This window comes from Cantharellus anzutake (genome assembly GCF_015039405.1).
Source record: "Cantharellus anzutake strain C23 chromosome Unknown EI90scaffold_70, whole genome shotgun sequence".
Lineage (NCBI taxonomy): Eukaryota > Fungi > Basidiomycota > Agaricomycetes > Cantharellales > Hydnaceae > Cantharellus > Cantharellus anzutake.
The window spans coordinates 6,837-28,136 of NW_024067020.1; the positions used below are offsets into that span (position 1 = coordinate 6,837).

The 21,300-nt window shown below is 48.6% G+C and overlaps 8 protein-coding genes across 8 annotated transcripts; 5 read left to right on the forward strand and 3 right to left on the reverse strand.

Moving 5' to 3' along the window:
• Positions 1-680: 680 nt before the first annotated feature.
• On the forward strand, positions 681-3,514 carry EI90DRAFT_3292478 (uncharacterized protein; the record flags this gene model as incomplete). Its single annotated transcript, XM_039067338.1, has 12 exons — positions 681-1,015; positions 1,102-1,353; positions 1,406-1,583; positions 1,633-1,870; positions 1,960-2,027; positions 2,176-2,226; positions 2,284-2,354; positions 2,385-2,455; positions 2,480-2,582; positions 2,681-2,907; positions 3,228-3,287; positions 3,332-3,514. The coding sequence occupies exons 1-12, from the start codon at positions 1,003-1,005 to the stop codon at positions 3,512-3,514; spliced, it is 1,515 nt and encodes a 504-aa protein (XP_038910907.1). The 5' UTR covers positions 681-1,002.
• Positions 3,515-7,634: 4,120 nt separating this feature from the next.
• EI90DRAFT_3077693 (uncharacterized protein) lies at positions 7,635-8,203 on the forward strand. Its single transcript, XM_039061736.1, has one exon. It carries the CDS (start codon positions 7,755-7,757, stop codon positions 7,998-8,000), a length of 246 nt encoding a protein of 81 aa, XP_038910908.1. The 5' UTR covers positions 7,635-7,754; the 3' UTR covers positions 8,001-8,203.
• A 2,423-nt stretch (positions 8,204-10,626) lies between these two features.
• Positions 10,627-11,561, forward strand: EI90DRAFT_2473142 (uncharacterized protein). Its single transcript, XM_039053081.1, has 3 exons — positions 10,627-10,925; positions 10,993-11,062; positions 11,136-11,561. Exons 1-3 carry the CDS (start codon positions 10,845-10,847, stop codon positions 11,471-11,473), a joined length of 489 nt encoding a protein of 162 aa, XP_038910909.1. The 5' UTR covers positions 10,627-10,844; the 3' UTR covers positions 11,474-11,561.
• Positions 11,468-13,074, reverse strand: EI90DRAFT_3282160 (ferritin-like domain-containing protein). The gene is made up of 4 exons (XM_039066886.1): positions 12,840-13,074; positions 12,610-12,771; positions 12,058-12,550; positions 11,468-11,992 (listed from the first exon to the last, which is right to left on the reverse strand). The coding sequence occupies exons 1-4, from the start codon at positions 12,971-12,973 to the stop codon at positions 11,903-11,905; spliced, it is 879 nt and encodes a 292-aa protein (XP_038910910.1). The 5' UTR covers positions 12,974-13,074; the 3' UTR covers positions 11,468-11,902.
• A 518-nt stretch (positions 13,075-13,592) lies between these two features.
• On the reverse strand, positions 13,593-14,345 carry EI90DRAFT_3077701 (uncharacterized protein). The gene has a single exon (XM_039061737.1). The coding sequence runs from the start codon at positions 14,253-14,255 to the stop codon at positions 13,761-13,763; it is 495 nt and encodes a 164-aa protein (XP_038910911.1). The 5' UTR covers positions 14,256-14,345; the 3' UTR covers positions 13,593-13,760.
• A 1,332-nt stretch (positions 14,346-15,677) lies between these two features.
• EI90DRAFT_2473253 (uncharacterized protein) lies at positions 15,678-16,944 on the forward strand. The gene is made up of 7 exons (XM_039053083.1): positions 15,678-15,930; positions 15,995-16,080; positions 16,132-16,184; positions 16,244-16,285; positions 16,338-16,418; positions 16,468-16,637; positions 16,685-16,944. Exons 1-7 carry the CDS (start codon positions 15,713-15,715, stop codon positions 16,845-16,847), a joined length of 813 nt encoding a protein of 270 aa, XP_038910912.1. The 5' UTR covers positions 15,678-15,712; the 3' UTR covers positions 16,848-16,944.
• A 14-nt stretch (positions 16,945-16,958) lies between these two features.
• On the reverse strand, positions 16,959-18,057 carry EI90DRAFT_3020027 (uncharacterized protein; the record flags this gene model as incomplete). The annotated part of the gene is made up of 3 exons (XM_039057453.1): positions 16,959-17,634; positions 17,691-17,853; positions 17,916-18,057. 3 exons carry the CDS (start codon positions 18,055-18,057, stop codon positions 16,959-16,961), a joined length of 981 nt encoding a protein of 326 aa, XP_038910913.1.
• A 640-nt stretch (positions 18,058-18,697) lies between these two features.
• EI90DRAFT_3130840 (uncharacterized protein) lies at positions 18,698-21,101 on the forward strand (the record flags this gene model as incomplete). Its single annotated transcript, XM_039064343.1, has 12 exons — positions 18,698-18,822; positions 18,875-19,033; positions 19,092-19,562; positions 19,628-19,676; positions 19,734-19,870; positions 19,924-20,054; positions 20,111-20,259; positions 20,311-20,490; positions 20,547-20,697; positions 20,751-20,880; positions 20,932-20,950; positions 21,006-21,101. 12 exons carry the CDS (start codon positions 18,698-18,700, stop codon positions 21,099-21,101), a joined length of 1,797 nt encoding a protein of 598 aa, XP_038910914.1.
• Between the last annotated feature and the right edge of the window lie 199 nt (positions 21,102-21,300).

Below are 21,300 nucleotides of genomic sequence, written 5' to 3' on the forward strand. Positions count from 1 at the left end.
GAGCCTTAACCCATGATTAGGGTGTCGCCTGATTTGGATGAATAGTCATGACCTTATTAGGACACACCTGATTGCGTTATCCTCATTCAAATTTTTTTGAATTGGAGGACCCTCGTTGATCCCAATCGATTCAAAAAATTAACAGGAGGAAGTCAAAAATGGCTCTGTTGTGGTCGAGGAAATGAGTATAACTTGCCCATACCTTCATTTGTAGGAAGTTACACGCAAGTTCCTCTGAATACTTTGTAGAAATCCACTATCTGCGCCATATCCCCGATTTATACACTCTCAGGAGTATCCTGGAGAGAGAAAGTACAAACGGCGATTTTGTTATGGTTTACTTGTACTTCCGCGCTGCATCGGGGCAAACACCGCCCAGCCGACGCCGCCTGACGCGGCAGAACCCGCTACTCAACATGGACTTTACATCCAAGACCGTTCAACACCGGTCTGGAAAGTGAGAAAAATCGCTGGGGAGAGGCGGTGAGAGAAACAGCTAGGTTAGGCCCTGTATATGTAAGGTTGTCGTTCAATGTATTTCCAGAGGACCTTGTCATTTTTCCCATTCCTACAGGACCCGGTACAAAGTAGCGGGAATTTCCTCGACCATAACAAAGCCATTTTTGACTTTCTCTGAACGATTGCTATTTTAGGTCAATCCGATTACTAATGAAGTTTCTCTTTATTTGTTGTGTGGTGAGAAACTCAAAGTACACGAGACATTTTTGGTACACAACAGGTTGATGACAATGTCGATGTATGCTATTTTTTATTTTTGCAAGAGCCTGTCTCCCAAAGAATTAGCACTCAAAACCGCACAAAATCTGAAACCACGCTTTCGTGTGTGTTTCACTTTTTACAGCTGGCGTCAAAAAAACCGCGCGTGAACGTGTTCCGTATATAATCCTAGCTAGGGGCCGGGATGGGAGATAAAGTAAGGAACAGCTTAACCAGCTATCGGAAACCTGAGACATGCATTGGTTCGCGGGGTCATAGAGTTGCATGATGTGGGATGGTGCGTCAGTTTCAAAGTCTGCTGGACATCACTGTGATTTATCTCTTTACTGTACATAAAGGGTTTTTGTGCTTATCTGCAGACAGCACGATTTGGAACAGTAATTCAGTTCCTCAGGGAGAGTACCCGCTCAGCTGGATCGATTCGCAACTGGCAACTTCACTTCCTCCAAGCGTCCCTTCCTGGATGCCAGCTCTATGAGTCTATGAGTAACTACAGGGGACATGTCGGGTCGATGATGAGTCGTCGGTGCGACAGGATGGAAGCGGTTTGTAAGACGCATGAGACAATATTTCGTAGTACTCGATCAGATTCGTTAGCAGGCAGGGCATATACATGTGAGCGCCAGATCAAGGATGGAGATCGTGAGACACTATACTGAACTGTTAGTTTCTCGCTCAAGGGCGCTTGGCCCGTGCTTATTTACCCCTCTACTTACTCTGGTCAAAATTCCATCCGATGGTATTTGGGACTTGTGTTGGGGAATAGATAATCCCATTAGGTTAAAGACAGGCTTGGTCCGGGACTTGTTTGGTGTAGAGGCTGGAGTCCTGCCTAGTCCGGGACTGTCACTGAGGAAATGCGTTACGCACATAAGTCGCCTGCGTCGTTCCTAGTTGTGCTTGTTGCCCAGGAACAGTGGTAGGGACCACCGGACAGTTTGACTTGGAAAAGGTCAAAGAGCGCGGGTGCTCAGTGAGCTGGCACCCAGCCTGGGCTGGTAAGCGCTTCTCCCCACTTAAAACCGGTGGGGAAGTGGCCGTAGGAACCGCCACTGGCCTCTTGGAACGAGAGGAAAGGGCAGGGGCTGTGGATCTGACAGCCCGAGAGAAAGTCGAAGCACCGGGCGCTTCGGTGAGCTGGCACTCAGCAGATGCTGAGGTGCCTTTATTCCCACGTGGGCGGTGGGAAGACGATCGCATAGACCATCTTTCACCTCTCAGAATGAGAGGGATCGGGTTTCGGAGTGTGTGCGGAAAGCAAAGTGGAATGAAATAACACAAGGTGGAAGGTGGGCGGCACCTGTGGCATGACAAAGAGGGACAGAGGTAGGGCATGTGTGCCTAGTGGACGTAATCGGAGTCTGGGCATAGATTGAAAACGTAGGAAAAGTGAAAGGAACAGGAAAGACATGATAGAAATTAGACACCTATGTACAGATCGCATTGCATACAAGGAGAAGTGCTCCGTTTCGCGGATGAACCGGGTATGTGTGTGGAATGGCCCCTAGGTGGGAGGGCAACTGAGACAGAATGAAGTGTTGATAGATTTATCGTCAGCGGAGGCCAGGAGGATAGCCCTCTTAAGTTTGGGGTGCTCGTGGGAGAAGCAACGGCAGGTGAATAAGAAGTGTGCTCTGCCGATTCAGGCTCTGAGCATAGAAGGCAGTTGGGCAAGTCCATCTGGCTAGATAGGCGCGTAGAGCTACATATGCAGATTGTGGGTGGAAGAACTTCTTGACAGGGATGCGGTGTTCTCGAGGAATGTGCTGGGTTTCTGCTTGTCGCGGATAGAAGCAGGGCACGGGGGTGTTGGGACTGGTGGCTTTTTTGTCTGGATAATGTTAGTGAGTTTGTTGACTGCGGCATCAATGGTCTGCTGCATGGTAGCGATGTCCAATCCCTTTCCAGCCTTAGCAAAAATTCCTCTGAGAATGCTTTCCAGTTTGTACCAGTTGGGTCGAAGGGGAGGTCAGGAAAAGGAGCAGCGTGACATTGCTGTGCGCAACAATGGAGAGACTTGAAGATGGGAAAAAAGAGGAACAATATAAACAGGGTGGGAAAACGCTGAGGAATTCCGGGCTGGAAAGTGATATTGCAAGCAAGGTAGCAGCTGAGGCCCAACCTTGTTCGATGGCGAAGCACCCAAACGTACGGAAGCGAAGACTACAGGTGCGAACCAAAACAAGATCCTTGAACATGGACCCAAATTTTACTGACTATGAATGAAAGCAACATGCCAAATGTTACCCAAAGCTGCCGCCACACGAGAGGGAGACAAGATAATCGATGAATTGTTATCACGATTTTATGCGCTTATACACCACATGTAGGTGGAGATGTTAAGCTTGCAGTCAAAGAGCTCCGATTTTTGGTGAAATCGGGTTCACGAGTTTTTTTCGAAAACGGTTGTAATGTGATACAAGTTCAAGCGACAACACAAGTGTGGTGGGCCCAATATGACTCTGAATGGTTATACACTACTAACATAGCGCACCATTAGGAGTGAAGAGGCGAGGGAGCATGGGATAAACGTGAAGGCGGAGAGAAGGGTGGGAAGATATATGGAAAGATCAGTGAATTGGCGGAATGACAGGATATGAAGAAGGTGCATTGCACAGCAAAGGCTACTGGTCACAAGGCTTGCCTAAAAAGCGCACCATGCCACATGTTCTGGTTACCTTCGATTCGGAGTGCGCGTCTGTGCCCGTCGGCAAATGCCGAACTGTCGGAAATCAAAGAGAAAGGGGCGAAAAATCAAGGTGTGAAGGAGATTTGAGAGATTAGATATGTTTGGGGCATCGATTTTTCTGTTGAGGTGATGACGATGGGGCAAAGAAATAACACAAGTTGTGCACAGTTGTGCACTTCATTCAGGTTGTTCCTTCCTGGCGTGAAACGCCTATCATCTATGGCAGACCTGACTGCCTCACTGGACACGTTTGTGCTTGAATGATATCCATCCGATGTTCTATATGAAAATTTCGAGTAAGATGCTCCAGTTATAAGGCAAGTTTCAAAAACGTGCCAGTCACGCGAGCTTATCACAATATTATCCCCAACCCGAAATCTGCACTCGCTAACACTTTGTGCGCTCTCAATATCCCCACTGCAGCCTGAAACGACAATAAACCTATGGGCAGTTGCCTCAGCAAACGTGATGTTATGAGTGGTTATGAACCTGATGTAGGACTCACCAGACCCTTCGCGAGTTTCACACCAGACTAACAGCATCGTCAGGTTTACGAACCTGGTGGGGGGTATGTGCCCAGGAGCAACAAATGGGCATCAGTTCGTGTTTGGATAGTTACTGTACCTGTTTTGTGACCGACTTTTGCTACAGAATTCTGTCCCGCTGAAGCCCGTTAAGTCAAAGGTGAAGTGCTAGAGCATGAAACCTCGAGCCCTTTAACTGATGGTGCCTGACATAATTCCAAGCCACCACCTCCTCGGACTCCAGAGGCGATTCCGATTGGTTCACAGGTGGGTTTCAATTCGCTTCTTATGGGAATGTACTTTCGGCTGAGGAGAATTCAGGTCCAATTTCCATCAGCAGAAAGGCATGACTTGTTGCTCACCCACACGACATTCTCCTGATAATCTACCCAGTAACAAACAAACAAGATTGCAAAGTTCTCCTAGTGCTCCGCCTATACGGTACGTTGCTTCGTCTGGGCTGGAAATCCTAGAAATGATGAACATTTTCTAGTGGTGGTGCGCCTAGGAGGTCACGATATAAGACTATAGTTTGATCTACGATGATCATCTAGTTCTTCGGCTTTAGGGTCTCGTTTTCGTGTTGTACATGTTGCCATCCAGGCATGATCAAATGCTGGAGAACAGATTTTGCCAACCTGTCCGTCGATAGTGTGCATTTTTGTGCCGCTCATCACACCACAGACTTGTCCGCTGATCAGAAGATACCGGTTCCCAGCAGAGGAGAACAAGACAGCATATGCTGCATTATCGTGTTTTCCAGTTCCATCGACACAGAACACCAATGGATTGCCAGCAAGAAGAACCCCTGCCATCATTTGCAGTGAGAGGGACATATACTGTGCTGTCCAGATCGATTCGATGCTTTCTATCACCACTGACCACATCCCAGACAAACAATCCAGCGGGACTGTGTTGCGAGAGTACTCTACGGACGCCAGCGGCATCTACGTGACCGTATAAGGATTTACAGTGCTGCCATCCAGATGTGTATAGCCTTGTCACCCAAGTGGAAGCCGATCTGAGGCTATGAGGGCTGAATGACAACGAGTTAACCCACAAAGGTGGTAGCAGACTAGGTTGAGCCGACCCTCCGCACAGCAGATGTAAATTTGGGAGTTGTCCTCCAGTGCACACTCAATTTGCGTGCCGTCGGGAGAAATGATGGCAAAAACACAAATGGAATCCAAACCGAGAATAGGGAAACCATCGTCGCACTCCAGATCCAGACTGCATATTGCCGACATGTGGACACACCTGTCTCCATCAAGGCTGAGGAAACTGCGTAAAGGGGTCCGCCGAGTTGCATCGGGGAATGTCCAGCCGCAGTGATATAATACAGTGCTCTAAGGGGTTGATTGATTGATGAGTGATGATTCATTACCGTTTGGGCATGCCGAGCGACCGAATGGCAGGGATGAGAATGAGGAAAGAGGATAGACTGAGAACTTGCTTATAGCACAGTATGACCGATACATGCTGGAAATCTGTGTGAACAATCCCTTATTGTCAGCGCGCAGTTGCTATAATCACCAAATGAGGTTCACATGTGTTGAACCGAACACATGGGAAAAACTATCATCCACTGCTCGATAGGATGCATGGTCGCGCATTATAGCCATTGTTACCACCTAGTACGGCAGCTAATTCTTCGGGGATCTTTCTAGAGCTTGGGTGATGTTCAATACGCCCGACAGACCAGCATAGGCCAGCTTCTAAAGGCAAACAGCGAGGTCCCCGACAATACGCCAGCGACCCAGGCCCAAAGGCGTGTTCCCATGCTAGAACTTGGCACGATAAAAGACGCTCGAGTGTCTAAAGCAATGATTTGAAGCCCGTGTTTAAACACTCCGCTTGATTACCTTGCCCGGACTCGGTAAGAGCCAGCTGCAACGGTTCAAAGTTATCCGACAGTTGATTGTCATCGGTGGAGGGTAGAATTAAGTCCTGCCACACACGATAGGAATGGAAATGGCTGTGAAAAGTTTGCGAATCAGTTGTTCAAGCATAATAGACTTTCCATCTCTGAGGACCTCTTTGGGATACTGGATTCTAACTCCGAAGTTCTTGAGAATCTCGCTCAGTTTCCTGCACAGAGAATATAGGGTGAGCCTCCCAAAAAAAGGCACAGGAGAGCCTACCAAGAAAATTATGGCCCCAGTTTCCTCACTCCGGGTAACTGGACATATGCCAATGCCGAAATATCACGCTTTCAAACCATGAAGGACACCGCACGGTTTAGTCTGGATGGATTTGCGGCTTCGTCTGATCGAGGGCCGATCGGACTTGAATTATGGAGGTAGAGAACCGGCAGCACTCTGTCGCTCGTAGATCAATGGACTGGAAATCACAGAAAATCTCCGACACACCTTATAAATAGGATTCCAACATCTAAAACGGTTCCAAAACGACTGTAGGGACAAGCCATCGTCACGTTGGTCTCACCAGAATGCAATGATACAAACCTGGATGCTAGCGAGTTCCGATTCCGCATTCGAGGACAACGACCCGGACGAATGCATGATTTACGTCCAACCCTCATAGCTTCTAACAAGAGGAACAGATGTCTGTGAAAGCTAGCTGGGGTTCCATCAAAAACAAAAAAAGAACCGAGACGAGGCGCCATGCCAGAGGTCAGTGCAAACACTTGAATTCCGTCCGGCCCTGTTGCGAAGAGATCAATATGTCGTCAGTGGTTTTGTGAAGGGCCAAACTCGGGGCACCGTTGGCATCTCACTCTTCGTACCTGGCGCTAATCAAGTAGACGTGTACAGTAAGGTGTGGCGAGTAACGAAAGTCGCTGATAGAATAGATGAACAGGGATATGTCAAGCAGGATGGAGGGGGGGGGGGGGGTATGAAACCTAGCTTGTTGGAGACAAGCAACAACTTGAATTAAGACTTGGTTGAGGTTGGGGTTGGGGGCGAGCAGCATTTCTTTCTGACCTTGCCCCATTGGCAAAACGGCTTTAAACATGAAGAAACAAAGCAGAGGAAAAAGGACGCTTTCTCGCGAATTGCCTGACCTCGCAAGCAAGGTAATGTGAGAGTGCAACATGGCGAAAGCATGGAGTACGGGATTCCGGATTGTTCGCATGTAAATCTAACCCTTCCCGTTATTATATCACCTGCCTAAACTGAGGATTTGCCATCTTATGTACTAGTAGGGAGTCACTCACAGCTTGTGATTTATTACTTAACGGCTATGTATTACCTTGTAGCGGATGAATGGCCCAACCGATAACATTGACTCATTCAATTGAGTTACACTCTCTCATGTGGAGGTTTCCAACTGCCCAATTAGAATTTTCCACCTGCCCAATTGGTTTCCTTACATGCTATTTTTTATTTTGCAAGAGCCTGCCTCCCAAAGGATTAGTACTCAAAACCGCCCAGAATCTGAGACCATGCTTTCGCCATGTGTGTGTGTGTTTCACTTTTTACAGAAAAAAAAAACCGTGTGTCAACGTGTTCCGTATATAATCCTAGCTAGGGGCTAGGATGGGAGATAAAGTAAGGGACAGCTTATTTACTTAACCGGCTATCAGAAACCTGAGGCATGCATTGATGGACTAGTTCGCAGGGTCATGTAGCGGAAGGCGTGTCAATTTCAAAGTCTGCTGGACATCGCTATGATCTATAAAGGGGGTTCTGTGCTTATCTGCAGGCAGCATAATTTGATGCACAGTAATTCAGTTCCTCGGGGAGAGTGCCCGCTCAGCTGGATCGGTTCGCAGCTGGCGACTTCACTACCTCAAAGCGTTCCTTCCTGTATGCCAGCTTCTATGAGTAACTACGGGGGACATGCCCCGTAGGATCGATGATGAGTCGTCGGTGCGACATATACATATGGACGCCAGATCAAGGATGAAGATCGTGGAACGCTATACTGAACTGTTAGTCTCTCGCTCAAGGGGCTTGGCCCGTGCTTACTTACCCCCTCTACTCTGGTCAAAAATCCATCCGATGCTTGCCGTTGGAATGGCGATAATGTATATAGCGCTCAGTCATATGGTTTGTGGTTCATTGAAATGCATCATGACAATATGACAATAAAATTCGGACAACTACCTGTGCAGCTAGACCTCGTTGACCGATAAGAATATCAAACAACAAAAGCGCTCGCGCACCAAGGACACCAAGAAAGGAATGAAAGTTCAAACCGAGCCATGAAAATGAGAACCAGATGACCTCTCATTTCCTTTTGAATATTGGTTTTTTGAACGAACCGGGCCGTGCCGGGCAGCTCTCCCTCAGCTAAAATTATAAAGAGCGAGGTTTATATTGGAGCTCCGGTAATTGTTCTCAAGAACTCGTTTGCGTAAGAGTACGATATCCAACGATCGTGCCCAGGTGAATTCCTCTTCATCGCTACATAGATTCCTGTAGTACTTAGGATCATATCCAACGACTTGGACATCCGGGTATATCTTAACAAATTCAACAACAACGTATGAAGGTGCAGTGAATTCTCGCTGCAATGCCCGGCTCGATCTTCATGTTTTATCTGGTTGGGGGCTTGGTCAACTTGTCAATACCACCAAGTATGCCATACCATCATCGGAGCAAAACAGGCCGTTTGATATCCATCAGTAAATGAACTGTGTAACACACCAATAAGAAATCCGCCAGATTTGCACGAGACGTACATATGTTCGTATAGTCATTGAAGATCCGAAAGCGCACAGTCAGAGTATTTGGGTGTCAGGCGCCAGGCACCAACAAGTATTCAAGACCACTCTTCCTCCCAAGCCTACACTGTTTCGACTGCCCCAGATGCTTCGTTGACCCGAAATTCGGCTGTTCGAATTGTTAAGGGTGCCTCTACGTCCACCAGTAGCAAACATAAGTCTGTCCATGTTGGTGTGACTCCAAGCTATCTTCGTCCGAGCGACTCTGGTTCAGGGATCTTAATGGAGTGCAACAAGATAGCGGATTTACGGTCCCAGAAAGTAACGTAGGCCACCCATCTCATAAATGTCAGCATTCGGTCATTCAACCAGTCTTCGAGGGTGGGCACCTTTCTCGGCGCATAACAGCGAGCCAGCAGTTGGTAAGTTGTAAGTATGCAGTGGGTTAGGCCTTGATTGACGTTCGGTGACGTTCAGCCAGAAAAGCTGTACCCGGAATGCTGAGCTTCTATATCCGCTGAGAAGCAGCTAAGGGTAATATAATAAACAGAAAGACAAATCAAATGAGGAATCCTGTCTCGCGAAACCATGCTATAATGGTGCCCAAGACTTCGGCATTTGTGCCCCTTGAACGCGAGAATCAAGCGTCGTACGATGTTGAGATAAACTGTGGCATTCGGGCGATTATGAATTCAGGGTTCGGACTCCCCCCCCAATTCCAATGGGCAGAGTCTGCCCTACCACAGCCCACCTTGAGGCTGCGATGAACTCCTTAACTAATAGGAATGAACCAAGCCGGAAATGGTCTGAGCGCCAACTAGTGGCCTCAGTCACAGAAACGACGGAGCGTTAGCTTCGGGCCAAAGATGGCATAGGGGAAACAAGAGCAATTACACCGACCGTGACTGTGAGCAGTACGAACCACTAGCTGTAGCGGCCTACAGTGCATTGACCACATTTGGAAGCGTTCGTCTCACTTAGAGAGGAGCTGGACTCGAGAAGGATATTGTCATAAATGCCCCGCGAGCTTGGCCAACGAATTTCCCGTTATGGTAATGTAGTAAAGATGCCCGGCGGTTGGGTGTCCGGTTGTCACGCCAGTTCTGCTGAGGCAAGGTGGCTATGCAAAGTGATTCAAAACTTCCATTTCAGGAATGGATTTGCATTCAAAAATGGAAAATTTCCCCTGCCGGTCGGGTGTCACGCGTCACAACGAGTTGCCGGTTGGCAGTTTATATCATGTGACTAGTCACGTGCCTGGTTCGGCCGGAAGTTGTGTGAGTACAGTATGCTCGAAGAACAACTGGGGCCGACCTGATTGTTAGAAACCATACGGCTATTGTTGCGCAAAGAGGGTATGACTACAGCTCGGTGATGGACGAGAGGAAAGGCAGAAGGGCTCCGACGAGGCTATGGTGTCAGATGGCAAGCCCGATGTCATCCACGTTGCGCAATGTATGTGTATCCGATGGCACGTACAACATGATTTGCTACAACATTAGCATCAAATGCTAAGGTGATCGCATGCGGTTTTGCCTGGCGGAGCTCTGAAGAAGCGCCAGCTGGTTGGGAAACTCAGAATATAAATACGTGTAAATACAAATGATACGTGTGGATAAACATTCATCCTGGCACCACCTTCAACCATGCCATGTCAACCTTGGAGTACATTCGCCCCTGCCGATACGTTGGGTTATAGAAAATTACGTTATCACGACTTCGAAAAACTGTAGTTTTGGCGAAACATGTTGGATCTTATCCCTGACTTGACACCCCAATGACGGTCACACCTTTCTTCTCGCCGGACCCTGACCCCTTCACGCCAACCCTGCGCCGGCCGTAATACCAGGGGGAACTGCACAGTGAGACTGTACGGAAGTTCAGTGTCCCAACGAAAATCGGATTTGCGAGTATATCAGGGCTGCAAGATCGCTGTGGACCAGCCATCGGGAAGTCCTCGCTGTTTGGTCACAGAGCTCTTTCCGACGTTCGCCGTGGGGTCAAGCCGTAATGACACCTGTTTTTCGGTCGCATCAGAGGATTATGAGCTACCCGGAGCCAAGAATTGGCGTTGGGCTTGTTGGAGTTCGCGTGGCTCTCGGGTCTTATTATCGGTCCTTCTACTCTTCCTTTCCGAAACTGGTGGTGATGCTATATTTCCGGCGTGCCACGCGCCTTCGTAAATCCTAGCTTTGTGAGATCAGACATGCAGAGAGGCGGAGCAAGCGAAAAAAATTTCTCGCGGTAGCCATTCCAGCTTTTCATGGAACACTACGGTGTTCTACCTATGGTTCGAAGCCAACATTACCGTCATTTGTTTCCCTCAACTCTTGCGGTTGCCCTTGTGAGCTACTTGTCGCATACCCTCACTGCATAAACCCTGAATAGAAACGTCGTCTCCTCGGAACTAGAAGACTTTCCTGATCTGGCTGTTGTTGGCTTCAACAATCACTCGTTGCTTATTGGTGCATTACTTACTATGTGCGTACCTGGGTTCTTCTTCTCCTCTTCCAATTCACCCTCATCTATTACTAAACCCCCCCCCCCCCTTCAGCTACTAACGGTGGGAGGATTCTTGCAGGGAAAGATTCCTTCTTCTGGAGCGTCGCCACCGCTTCCGCTTTCCCTTCTATATATAATTGGGACGTTGGTCCTGCATGTCCGTTGCTCGTGGGATTGATCGTTGCTAATGCTCTAGTACTACATAGCTGTATACAGGATTTGCAGATGATTAAGGACACTTCGAAGCATGCTACTGGAATCGATTGGAATACATATACGTTTTTCCCTATATTATCTAGACATATTCGTGATCCGGGCTTGCAGCAGAAAGCAGCGTCTTTCCATCTGACGCGACGCAGGACAGCGTGGGCAGCAAAATGGCCTCAATAAAGAAGTAGCAAAAGGTCACCCAACGTACGTCAAAAGCGAGTGGGTGCGCTCCACATCATTATGGGCAAGGAGTTGAAGGAGTTAGAGTCTTGGCACTGGCCTATGGTGTGCAATCTCATAATTAAGGAGTTTAGGCGAATAAAGGGAAACTTCGCAATATGCTGCAGGCCATGTAATGAATGACAGTAAACGAATGACAGTAATATTGACGGTCGACGCAGCACATCATGATAGTTTTAGATGTAAACAAACAATCGTCCTCATGGTCACAAACAAATGGGTTATCACAACAGGGGAATCTTATAAATATGATGTGTCCAATGAACAAAACGCAGAAATGAATGGTGGGGACCGCCCGGGTTTAAACGGGCGCTCCAAGAGTTAAATAGTTTCACAGGAAGAAAGAACGTAGCAATGGTAATGAGGCGATTAGGAATTGTGAGCATTCGCTGGGAGAGGGAAGGTCAAAACGGCAGTCCCGGCAACAGTATTAGCATCCGTGGTGACATTAGGATTGTCCTAAAGGTACGAGAAAACGTTTACTTGGAGTACTTTGAGAATGCCGAGACGAAATCATGACTTACCACAACGGTAGCGAACACATTCCCTTGCAAATGAGCAGGGAGTTTGGCTTGTCCTCCTACTATAGGACTGACGTGCGTCTTAAGGCCTGACCTCAAAGCAAGATAGAACTGCTGCGTGGACCCAGATGGAGGTGTAAATGTCACCGCGACGTTGTGTCCCAAGACCGCCTTCCCAACAGTCAATTTGCTCGGGAATGGCGCAGCGATGAGCTTAGGGTTCGAAGCAGGGCATGTCTTGAAGAACCCTTGAACGATACCCAAAACTTCATCCGCGGTAAGAGGGGTGTTGAAACTCCCGTCCCATGGGAAACCTTTGAGTGCCGCTGAATTAATCCAAGCTGCTTGTCGAGCCTCCGTGGCCAATATGGAACCAGCCACTGTGATGTCGTCTGGGTCGGTGAGGTGTGATATCGCACCAAGGTAGGCAGAGGCGCCACCCCATTCGAGTGCCCCAGCGAGAGTTACGAACGACTTTGCGTCGGTGTCTGGGAACCTAAATGATGAGAAGAGTAAGTACGAGAAACCGTAGTGGGGATGGTAAGGAATGTTTACTGGTAAGTGCAAGGCTGGGTGGCAGCGCTACCGAGTTTCTTTTCCAAGGACTTGACATGTGTAGCCTCGTGTTCCGCCACTTGGGTTATCCTCTCTCGTACCCAGTCCGGGAACCCAGCTTTTCTGAAAGCTGCCGCGTCGTACTTCTTCAAGCCCTCAGTGCTAGGGTAAAAAACACACGTGCATGAGTTGACGTGCTCAAACAAGGCGAACACGTTTTGTGCACATACTAGAACGCATTCTCCAGGTGTTCAAGAGTCAACGCAATCTGGAAGATGTCCGAATCTGTCACTGCAGCCCGCTTCACAGGCATAGCAGATGCAAAGGCAGAGAGTGCGAGGAGAGTAACAGATTTCAGCAGCATCTTTGAGCGAACGACTTGAGGTTGTAGTACGAAAGGGGGTACAACGATTGGGCTATATATATATATGTAAAATCGAACGGGCGAACCACCTTGTGCCGCTAATACATACATATCCGCACAGGGTTACCAACTCAATTGAGCAACATGCATGTGTATTTTTGGGACAGAAAATGAGTCAATTAAGTAGTGGCTCGGCATTACAAAAGCAAAAAAGCTCCTGAATAACATCAAGGATGCTGTGTCCCTTCAGCACCAGTTATTCATCCCCTTACCCCGAAGCGGTGGCGGCCGTTCTTGCACTATGGTAGGTGAGAACGTACAGGCCACGTCACTGTTGAGCCCTGAAGGTTCTGCTATCAGCAACGATATCGATAATAAGTATCAATGTTAATAAAGAACATATATTGATTGTGCAATGAGGATACGTTCACGGCCAAACGGGTGAACGAGAGATCCTCGGCATGGCCGTCAGTGCACAGGCTCGATCGCCTCCGTGTTTCACTCCTTGGGGCAGTGGCTAAAACTGCCGCCCACGCGGAAACCGATCCCCGAGATTCAATTCAATTTCCGTAAGGGTTTTTGATTCCCTGATCAAATCCCCCCGATTACATACTAGAGGACTGATTGGCTTGAAGTCTAGTGACATGACATCAGCCAAGTCGATGCCGGGTTCTCATGGCTGGACCACTTTCCAGCCCTACCCCGTTCTCCTCTACAGGGGTGCACTGCGAATGGGTTTGAAAACAATATAAATCTCCTTTAGTTTTTGTGGATCCGGGCGCCGTTATTAAAACTGAAAGGCCAGTTTGATCGATTCCTTCAAACCCGTTGCTTTTAACATGTGGCCCCGTGTGCGGACGGGTTGAACATGCGGAAGGAGAATAACGAAGCAACAGCCCCGACGATCGCCGAGAGTTCTGGGATCGAAAGGCGACATAAAGCTACAACTGACAGAGGAATCAAGGCCAAAGGCTAGGCCTGGTAAGCGAATAGTTGGGATCCTACTTGCCGTGGGTAACCGAAGGTCATACCACCTCCACCAACAGCAAGACCGAAATACTTGCAGTGGATAACGCGACTGAATGAAGCCAGACAAAGCAGCAACAGAAGGATCCGATAAAAAAAAACTAACGAAACCAGTAAAAAATACACCGCGGGCAGGCGTGTAACAGATGTAACAGTGGGTGAGAATGGCGGACGCGGATAGCAGAGGACTGAAGCGCGTGGGCGTGGTAGTCAAGACGCAGGAAGCCGAGGGTGGGTGCATTCCGAGTCGGCGCATACCTCCGTTAGTTGTGATGGTTGGCAACTGATATGAATGCTCGAATAGTCCACTCGCTAAAGATTGGTGATGATTGTAGGATAGTTGCTTTGCGGATGGGTAATGTATCACTGCTAAGCTCAAGAGCCGCCAAAGTAGCGCATTCATCAAATGAGAGCATCTAAGGTGGGGAGATCGATTGATTAATGCCTCTACCCTCGCCTGGACAGTTTGGGGCCGTGGCGGCCCGGTAGGGGAGCCCGGAAGTCTGGAGAAGGCCTGGCTGTTGCTGAAAAACGCTGAGGTCCTATTTGCTCGTGTTTGATAGGTTCGGTGCCACTTTGAATTAGTGAATCGCCTCTGAAGAATGACCCCTCCACCTTCACAATCCTTGGGATCCGAGAATAAGTTCCGTGTATATGACCATGAGGGCTGTTCCACTCATAGAACTCAGGTCACCCTTTCGTTCGGCTCGCCCTCGCGAGTAGGAGAAAATATATAGGATCGACTTGCAGTGCGAATGCGAACGGTGTCCGTGGCATTCGCATTCCCAGCAGATCGGAATTTCGCGCGAATAGAGGGGCAAAGCTAACGAATGATGTCTACCCCCAGGTCCGCATTGCGTTGACAACCATACGGGGAAATGCAAAGTGCATCAAAGAATGATGTGAACATCGATATTATGAGGCTTGCGGTGGCGGTGACCATTCACATTATTAATATCATGATGAGCGCCAGGTATGGTCACTTCTTCATCTGACAGATACATTTCGTGCCTGAAATCATAATAAGGCTGTGAATCCTTGTCAATGTAACTAGAGCCAGGCATGCTACCTGCCCAGATTTGGCATCTTTCTGTCCTCTGCTGTGGACTTGTCCCTGCTCCAAGATTGAGCGCGCAGTGCGTCGGTCTTCTGAGGAACCATCGGCTCAATTATATGAGTCGTCCTTGCCCCTGGGTCTGCAGTCTGTCAAGAATTCTATTTCCCCAACATTTCCATGCCTCGTGAAATACTCGCTAAGGTCCCGCTGCGTTTTAAGTCAAAGATGCTACAGATGACTGATCCAGTATCTCATCAGTTCTCGGGAGTGCTGAGTCTCTGACTAACACCGCGTCTGACAGGAGCAAATCGCGAATTATCCTAGGACTCCCTGCTTCCTTTTTTCCGCAATTCGAAAATTTTAGCGAGTTATTGATAATTCAAGAATCTAGATGGATTTAAAGTAGAGTGATCGCCGTTTTATTAGGGGAGACTTGAGGACGAAGGGGTAATCGTCAGACTTTTAGACACGTCGCGGTTGTGGAGTGTAGTGTGAGCAGGTATATGATCAAGCACAGTGAACATGGACCGCTCCACACTTAGGCATTGCGGGTTCGGCAACGGATCGCAACATATGGTGATGATTCCGCAGAAACTGACACAAAGGTGACCAGAGTCAACGAGCGTGGGAACGGGCTTCGTCACTTTCTCCGTGTTATGGCCCCAACGCTAAGGGCGGGCAGCGCCGACCCTCCCGTCGAGAAAGCCTGGGTAGCGGCGTGGACCCCTGTCCTTGCTTCTGCTGTTCTAGGTTCGGTGCTAACTATTGCTGGCATCTCTGTCTACGTACGTTTCTTTCGCCGTTTCCCAACTTCGGACGCAGTGAGGCCCGTCGTCCTTGCTGAGAGGAGATGGATCAAGGGTGTTGTGACGAGGCAAGTGGTACGAAAACGTAATCGGAAGAAAGGCAATACGCTAATATTTGGCGCTCCTTTGTAGCGTTGGGGATGGTGATAATTTTCGACTGTACCACACTCCCGGCCCGTTTTGGAGCAAGTTTCGACGCGTGCCGGATACGTCGAAAGGTTCGAATATACGAAAGTTGGCTACGAATGCTGGTCTAACCCCCGCGCCAGAGCTTCAAAACAAGACGATTCATATTAGGCTTTCGGCAGTTGATGCGCCTGAGGTAGGCCCGCAGGTCATGGCTTTTACGATGGTTTATGAGAGTGATCCACGTATATTCAGGCGGGTCACTTCGGCCGGCCACCCCAACCTTATGCTTCTGAAGTCAGTCATTTGTGAAACATCCCATTCGTCGGCTAACTGTATTCTGCCGTAGGCTATCGCTTGGCTCAAATCACTTATCCAGGGCCGTAGAGTTCACTGCCAACTCGTTAGAAGAGATCAATATGGGCGTATTGTACGCGATTCTATGCTGTTTCATTTCATGAAACTGACGCGCCCCTCAGGTTGCTAACGTCCACCTTCCACCTCGAATACTACCCTCACCGTTATTTACTGGGAAGAACGTGAGTTATGAGATGATCCGTGCCGGGTGGGCAACTGCTTATCTGCAGTCGGGGGCTGAATACGGTACCATCGGCAAGGAAGGGTTCCTCAAGGCCGAGGCGGATGCCAAGTGAGAGGCAATTTGAAACAAATTTGCATCATTAACGCTTTGTCTAGGGCTGCTCGTCGGGGAATGTGGGCGAAGGGGCTATCCGTCGAGACCCCTGCTGAGTATAAACGACGATTTGCTTTGGATCCCATCAAAGGCGGCGCGCAAGTTCCCCAAACAACCGAGAGGACCAGGGGATTTCTACGGAACCTATGGCCTTGGAGGAGCTAGTTGGACACCAAGCCCTCTTCAGTCACTGCAGGGCTACGATTGCCATTGCGTCCCTAATTTCTGCATTCCAAATGACAACAGGGGAAGGTTATTACATGCATTATCGCTGCTTTACGACGCGATCTTGTTCCATCGCTCCCTTGTTAGAACCCACCATTCAATTTTTTCCCCAACTAACGCTCTTCCAGTGAGTGTCAAGCCCAGGCCCCATAAGGGTGCACGCGTGGACACTGGCTCGGATCCCACATCGACCTTTCGGTCTTTGGTTGGAACGAAACCTGCTTCGTGCAGCACCTTTGCCTTTTCCTTCTCCAATGACGAAATTCGCACGAACACCTCCTGGACCGTACTACTCTTTTGTTGCTTTGGGCTGGTGTGGCCGAATACTTCATTGACAGCTCTTCGGACGAGTTCATGTTGTATCCCGCTTCTATGGTACACGCTGTCGACGTAAAGATGACGAATTACAGCGTGGGTGGCTGGATCATTGTTCTTGCGCTTTTTGCGTTGAGCGTTCCTCTCCTTCAATATCTCTGCCGCTTTCTCTCGAGCTGGGGTTGGTTTAGGATCAGTAGATGACGTTGAGCCCAACTTCTCCTCTTCATCGACGAGGTTGGTCAAGACTTCGTCTGGATATGCAGCGTCAAGTGCGACATAGCCGATTGGACGACCATTCCATATGAGCACTCGGAATAGGGATGGTTTATCGTAGTAGGACTTGATATCAAGTATGTCTTCCGAGAGTAGGAGCCGTCGCAAGGCTTTTTCAAAGTTCCAGCGCTGAATCCTATTACAAAAAGTCTTAATCAACGTACCATTAGGGGTTATGGCTCTTGCACGCACCAATCAATAACAAACAAAATAGGGTATCCCATAGCTGCAATTGCGGGTATTGGCGCTAAATATCCATACCATCCATACTCGGGCTTCGGCCAAAATCCAGCTACCTGAACGAAGGCGCTCGACAATGCAACCCAAAGTGCAATTATCAGTGGGTGGGTATATGCTATATGGAAAAGAACGAGTTCTAGGTTCCAAGGATAGTAAGGAATCCAAAGATTACCTCACCCTGAAAGTTGGCAACTTGAAGTGGTTCCATGGCGCTCATGCCCAGAAGTAGTCGTGTTTCCTTCATGTCCGCATCTTCAAAAGGTCGTGTAACTGACTGATTCGACCCAGCTTCATCTTGCACTGGTTGGACGGGGGGCATTGCGTAGGACGCTGTACCAAACGCACTGGACTCTTGGCGAGCACTTGCGAGCCGACGGATGCGGAATACTACTTAATCGGCGCACGTTCGCCAGAACGAAATATATTGACACAGCCACCGAGATTCGTGGGGAATTTTGACTCTTGAGGGGAAAATGGCTGGCTGAAAACCAACAGGGTTTCCCTAACCCCCACACTAGGGTATACTAGGGAAACTCTCGACAGTGTATAAAAGCATTTCCCCGCACAACCCTGACTTCGGTGTTAATCGAGTCAATATGAAGGATTGTTTACTGCCTCTGACCATATGCGCACTAGCGAGTCACTCATTTCTACGTACTGGTGTCAGTCAGAACGCGAAGGGAATTGGTGACAACTTAAGACACAACAGCTGCAGGCCCGTTCCTTGAATAGGGGCACTTGCCGTGGCCGCGGTATCGTGGAAACGTCAATACAACTACGGCCCGTCCGAAGTTGATCGATCGTATCATTGGTCTTGCATGATTCTGGTAATCTGGGTCCCAACCCTTCGTCTGCGATTGCTGTGTGGGGAAAGTTTGCTTTCGCTATATAGCACCTGAGAAGTGTGCCATTGCATCCCCCAACGTTTCGTTTCTCCGCGTATCCTTGCTTGCATCAAGATGACTAGCGCACCGACCCATGCCTCAATCTTCGAGTCCTTCCTGACTGAATTGGCAAAATCTTTCGAGTCACGCAACGTTCCTGACTTCGTCGATCTGTTCCTCCCAGCTGGGTACTTCAGAGAGTAAGATGTGGCTATATCACAGGCAAAATCATAGTTAACATGGCTGTCCAAGTGTTCTAATCTCTCATTGGGGGTATGCGTCCATCTCCAAGGATTCTCTGGACAAGTTCTTTCAGACTCACGGAGGACTTCCTAATATCGTCCCACGCTCGATCAAAGTTGATCCCAAGAAAACTTTGCCCCTCTTCAATGAAGGGGTAAACTGGATCCAGTAAGCCGTACATCCGATCATTCCTACGGGCACCAATCCAATTGTTCCCGTAAACCAGGGGTTTTTTCGTGTTTGAAACGGACATTGCTCTCGGAGAAGGCGTTGCTAGAATTCAGTCAGATCCAAACACAGGGAATTACCGCCTGTTAACATTGTCGCTCACGCTTCATCAGTTCAAAAATCACACCCCTCTTGCGGGCCCAAACCGCCCACGTGGAGTGCAGCGTGGACCGGAACGCTCACCCCTCAATTGGCTAGATGAGCGCGGGCTCATATCCTCATTCAGCCCTAATTCCCCAACCCCCAATCCAACTGTGCTTATTGTTGGTGCGGGACATGCAGGTCTCATGCTTGCTGCCAGGTTGAGACGTTTGGGGATTTTGACTTTGTTGATTGACAAAGAAGAACGTCTGGGGGATTCATGGAGAAAGAGGTACCACTCCCTCGTGCTTCACGACACGATTTACGGTGATGCGTTCCCGTATCTTGCGTTCCCCGATGATTGGCCAGTGTTTATCCCCAAGGACAAGTAAGCCTTTTGTCCAGCAACCCCCCTGGCCAGCTCTTTATCTTTACATTCACATGAATAATCAGGATAGCCAACTGGTTCGAATCTTATGCGAGTATCATGGAGCTCAACGTGGTATGTCGTTGCGTTCTTTGGTGGTAGCGTGAACAGCGAGCCCATATTTCATGTTAGTGGCTGAAGTCGACTGTGGAGCCCAATTCTACGTCATACGATGAAGCTACGGAAACTTGGACAATCTCCATACGGAAAGGTGACGGTTCCGTTCGTCAACTGAAGTGCAAGCACATTGTTCAGGCAACCGGCCATTCGTGGGTAATTATGCATAAGGTGCATCGGTGATAATTAATGATTCGATGACTAGAGGAGAGCCAAGCATACCGCGTTTCGAAGGCGAAGAAACCTTTAAGGGCAGCATCCGCCATTCGAGCGTTCACGAAGGTGGGGCTCAATGGCGAGGAAAGAAGGCCGTCGTTATTGGCTCCGGCAATTCTGGTGATTATTTTCCATTTAAACAACTATACGCTTCTGATCTGTTTGAATTACTCGAGGGCACGACATTGCACATGAATTTTACAACAATGGCGCTGCGGAAGTGACGATTGTTCAACGTTCAGGGACCCTTGTAGTTTCTAGTGAGGCTGGTATCCCAAAGCTTCTTGAGTCTGCAGGATACAGGGAAGGAGGTTTGCCAATTGAGGTACAGCCTATCGTGCGTAGCGATGCGGATTCGGCGTGACCACATATTTAGGAAGCGGATCTGTCTCTGGTTTCACTCCCTTGGAACTTCTTCGAACCTTATTCGACCGCCCTCCACGCGATGGTCCAGGAGGAAGATAAAGACCTCAATGATGGTCTCGAACGTGCCGGCTTCAAGATAGACGGCAAAGACAGTCCTGGATTGTTTTACTTGTATTTTCGCAAAGGGGGCGTGAGTATATTTGGTGATAGCGTGTTGCACCAGTAGCTAACATCATGGGTGTACAGGGCTATTACATCGATGTTGGCTGCTCGTCCTTGATTATTGATAGAAAAGTGAAGATCAAACAAGGCCAAGAAGTGCAACAATTCGAAGGAGAGGGCGTTAGATTCGCAGATGGAAGTCTAGTTAAAGCAGACGTTGTCGTCCTTGCCACTGGTACGTCGAAAAATAACTCATGAGGAAATCTGACTGATCATATTCCTTCCAAGGTTACAAATCCATGCGAGAGTCCTGTCGCAAGATATTCGGGAGCCATGTCGCTGACCAAACTGGGACTGTGTGGGGATTGGACCCCACTGGGGAGTTCAACGGCATATGGAAGTATTCAGGTTGTCCGGGGTGAGTGACTTTGTTTTCGTGTCACCGTAATGAATCTTAAGTCTCCTTCAGTTTCTGGTATATGGGTGGCGTACGTTATTTCCTTCGCCGCTGTTAGTTATGCTCCAGCTTACTATTCTCCCTAGAATTTCCTCCTCTGCAGGATATACTCGAAATACGTGGCGCTTTGGATACAAGCCATCGAGCAAAGGATCGCGCCAAAGAGACCATCTGTCCCCTAAACTGTAGATTGTGTCAGAGGGTTCTCGATTTCATTCTCCATGTGTTAAAAGTCGTATTGCAGAAAATAGGTTCGAACCCAAATGCAATGTATTCTCTTTTGGTATTAGGCGTGTACGGAAGTGTATGTTTTGTAACATTGTTTGCAAAATCGGTTGTGTCTTAGGAAGTCCATCTATGGTTAGATGTGGTAGAGGAATT

What these genes read in the sequence shown, in the direction of transcription:
- EI90DRAFT_3077693 (XM_039061736.1), top strand. Translation starts at nt 7,755, where the DNA reads ATGCCCCGTAGGATCGATGATGAGTCGTCGGTGCGACATATACATATG.
- EI90DRAFT_2473142 (XM_039053081.1), top strand. Translation starts at nt 10,845, where the DNA reads ATGGAACACTACGGTGTTCTACCTATGGTTCGAAGCCAACATTACCGT. An exon ending in CAACTCTTGCGGTTGCCCTT is followed by an intron (nt 10,926 to 10,992) that starts GTGAGCTACTTG and finishes CCTCGGAACTAG; the next exon opens with AAGACTTTCCTGATCTGGCT. An exon ending in ATTGGTGCATTACTTACTAT is followed by an intron (nt 11,063 to 11,135) that starts GTGCGTACCTGG and finishes CCCCCCCTTCAG; the next exon opens with CTACTAACGGTGGGAGGATT.
- EI90DRAFT_3282160 (XM_039066886.1), bottom strand. Translation starts at nt 12,973, where the DNA reads ATGCTGCTGAAATCTGTTACTCTCCTCGCACTCTCTGCCTTTGCATCT. An exon ending in CACCTGGAGAATGCGTTCTA is followed by an intron (nt 12,772 to 12,839) that starts GTATGTGCACAA and finishes TTTTTACCCTAG; the next exon opens with CACTGAGGGCTTGAAGAAGT. An exon ending in ACCCAGCCTTGCACTTACCA is followed by an intron (nt 12,551 to 12,609) that starts GTAAACATTCCT and finishes CTCATCATTTAG; the next exon opens with GTTCCCAGACACCGACGCAA.
- EI90DRAFT_3077701 (XM_039061737.1), bottom strand. Translation starts at nt 14,255, where the DNA reads ATGCGCCGACTCGGAATGCACCCACCCTCGGCTTCCTGCGTCTTGACT.
- EI90DRAFT_2473253 (XM_039053083.1), top strand. Translation starts at nt 15,713, where the DNA reads ATGGCCCCAACGCTAAGGGCGGGCAGCGCCGACCCTCCCGTCGAGAAA. An exon ending in ATCAAGGGTGTTGTGACGAG is followed by an intron (nt 15,931 to 15,994) that starts GCAAGTGGTACG and finishes GCTCCTTTGTAG; the next exon opens with CGTTGGGGATGGTGATAATT. An exon ending in CGGCAGTTGATGCGCCTGAG is followed by an intron (nt 16,185 to 16,243) that starts GTAGGCCCGCAG and finishes ACGTATATTCAG; the next exon opens with GCGGGTCACTTCGGCCGGCC.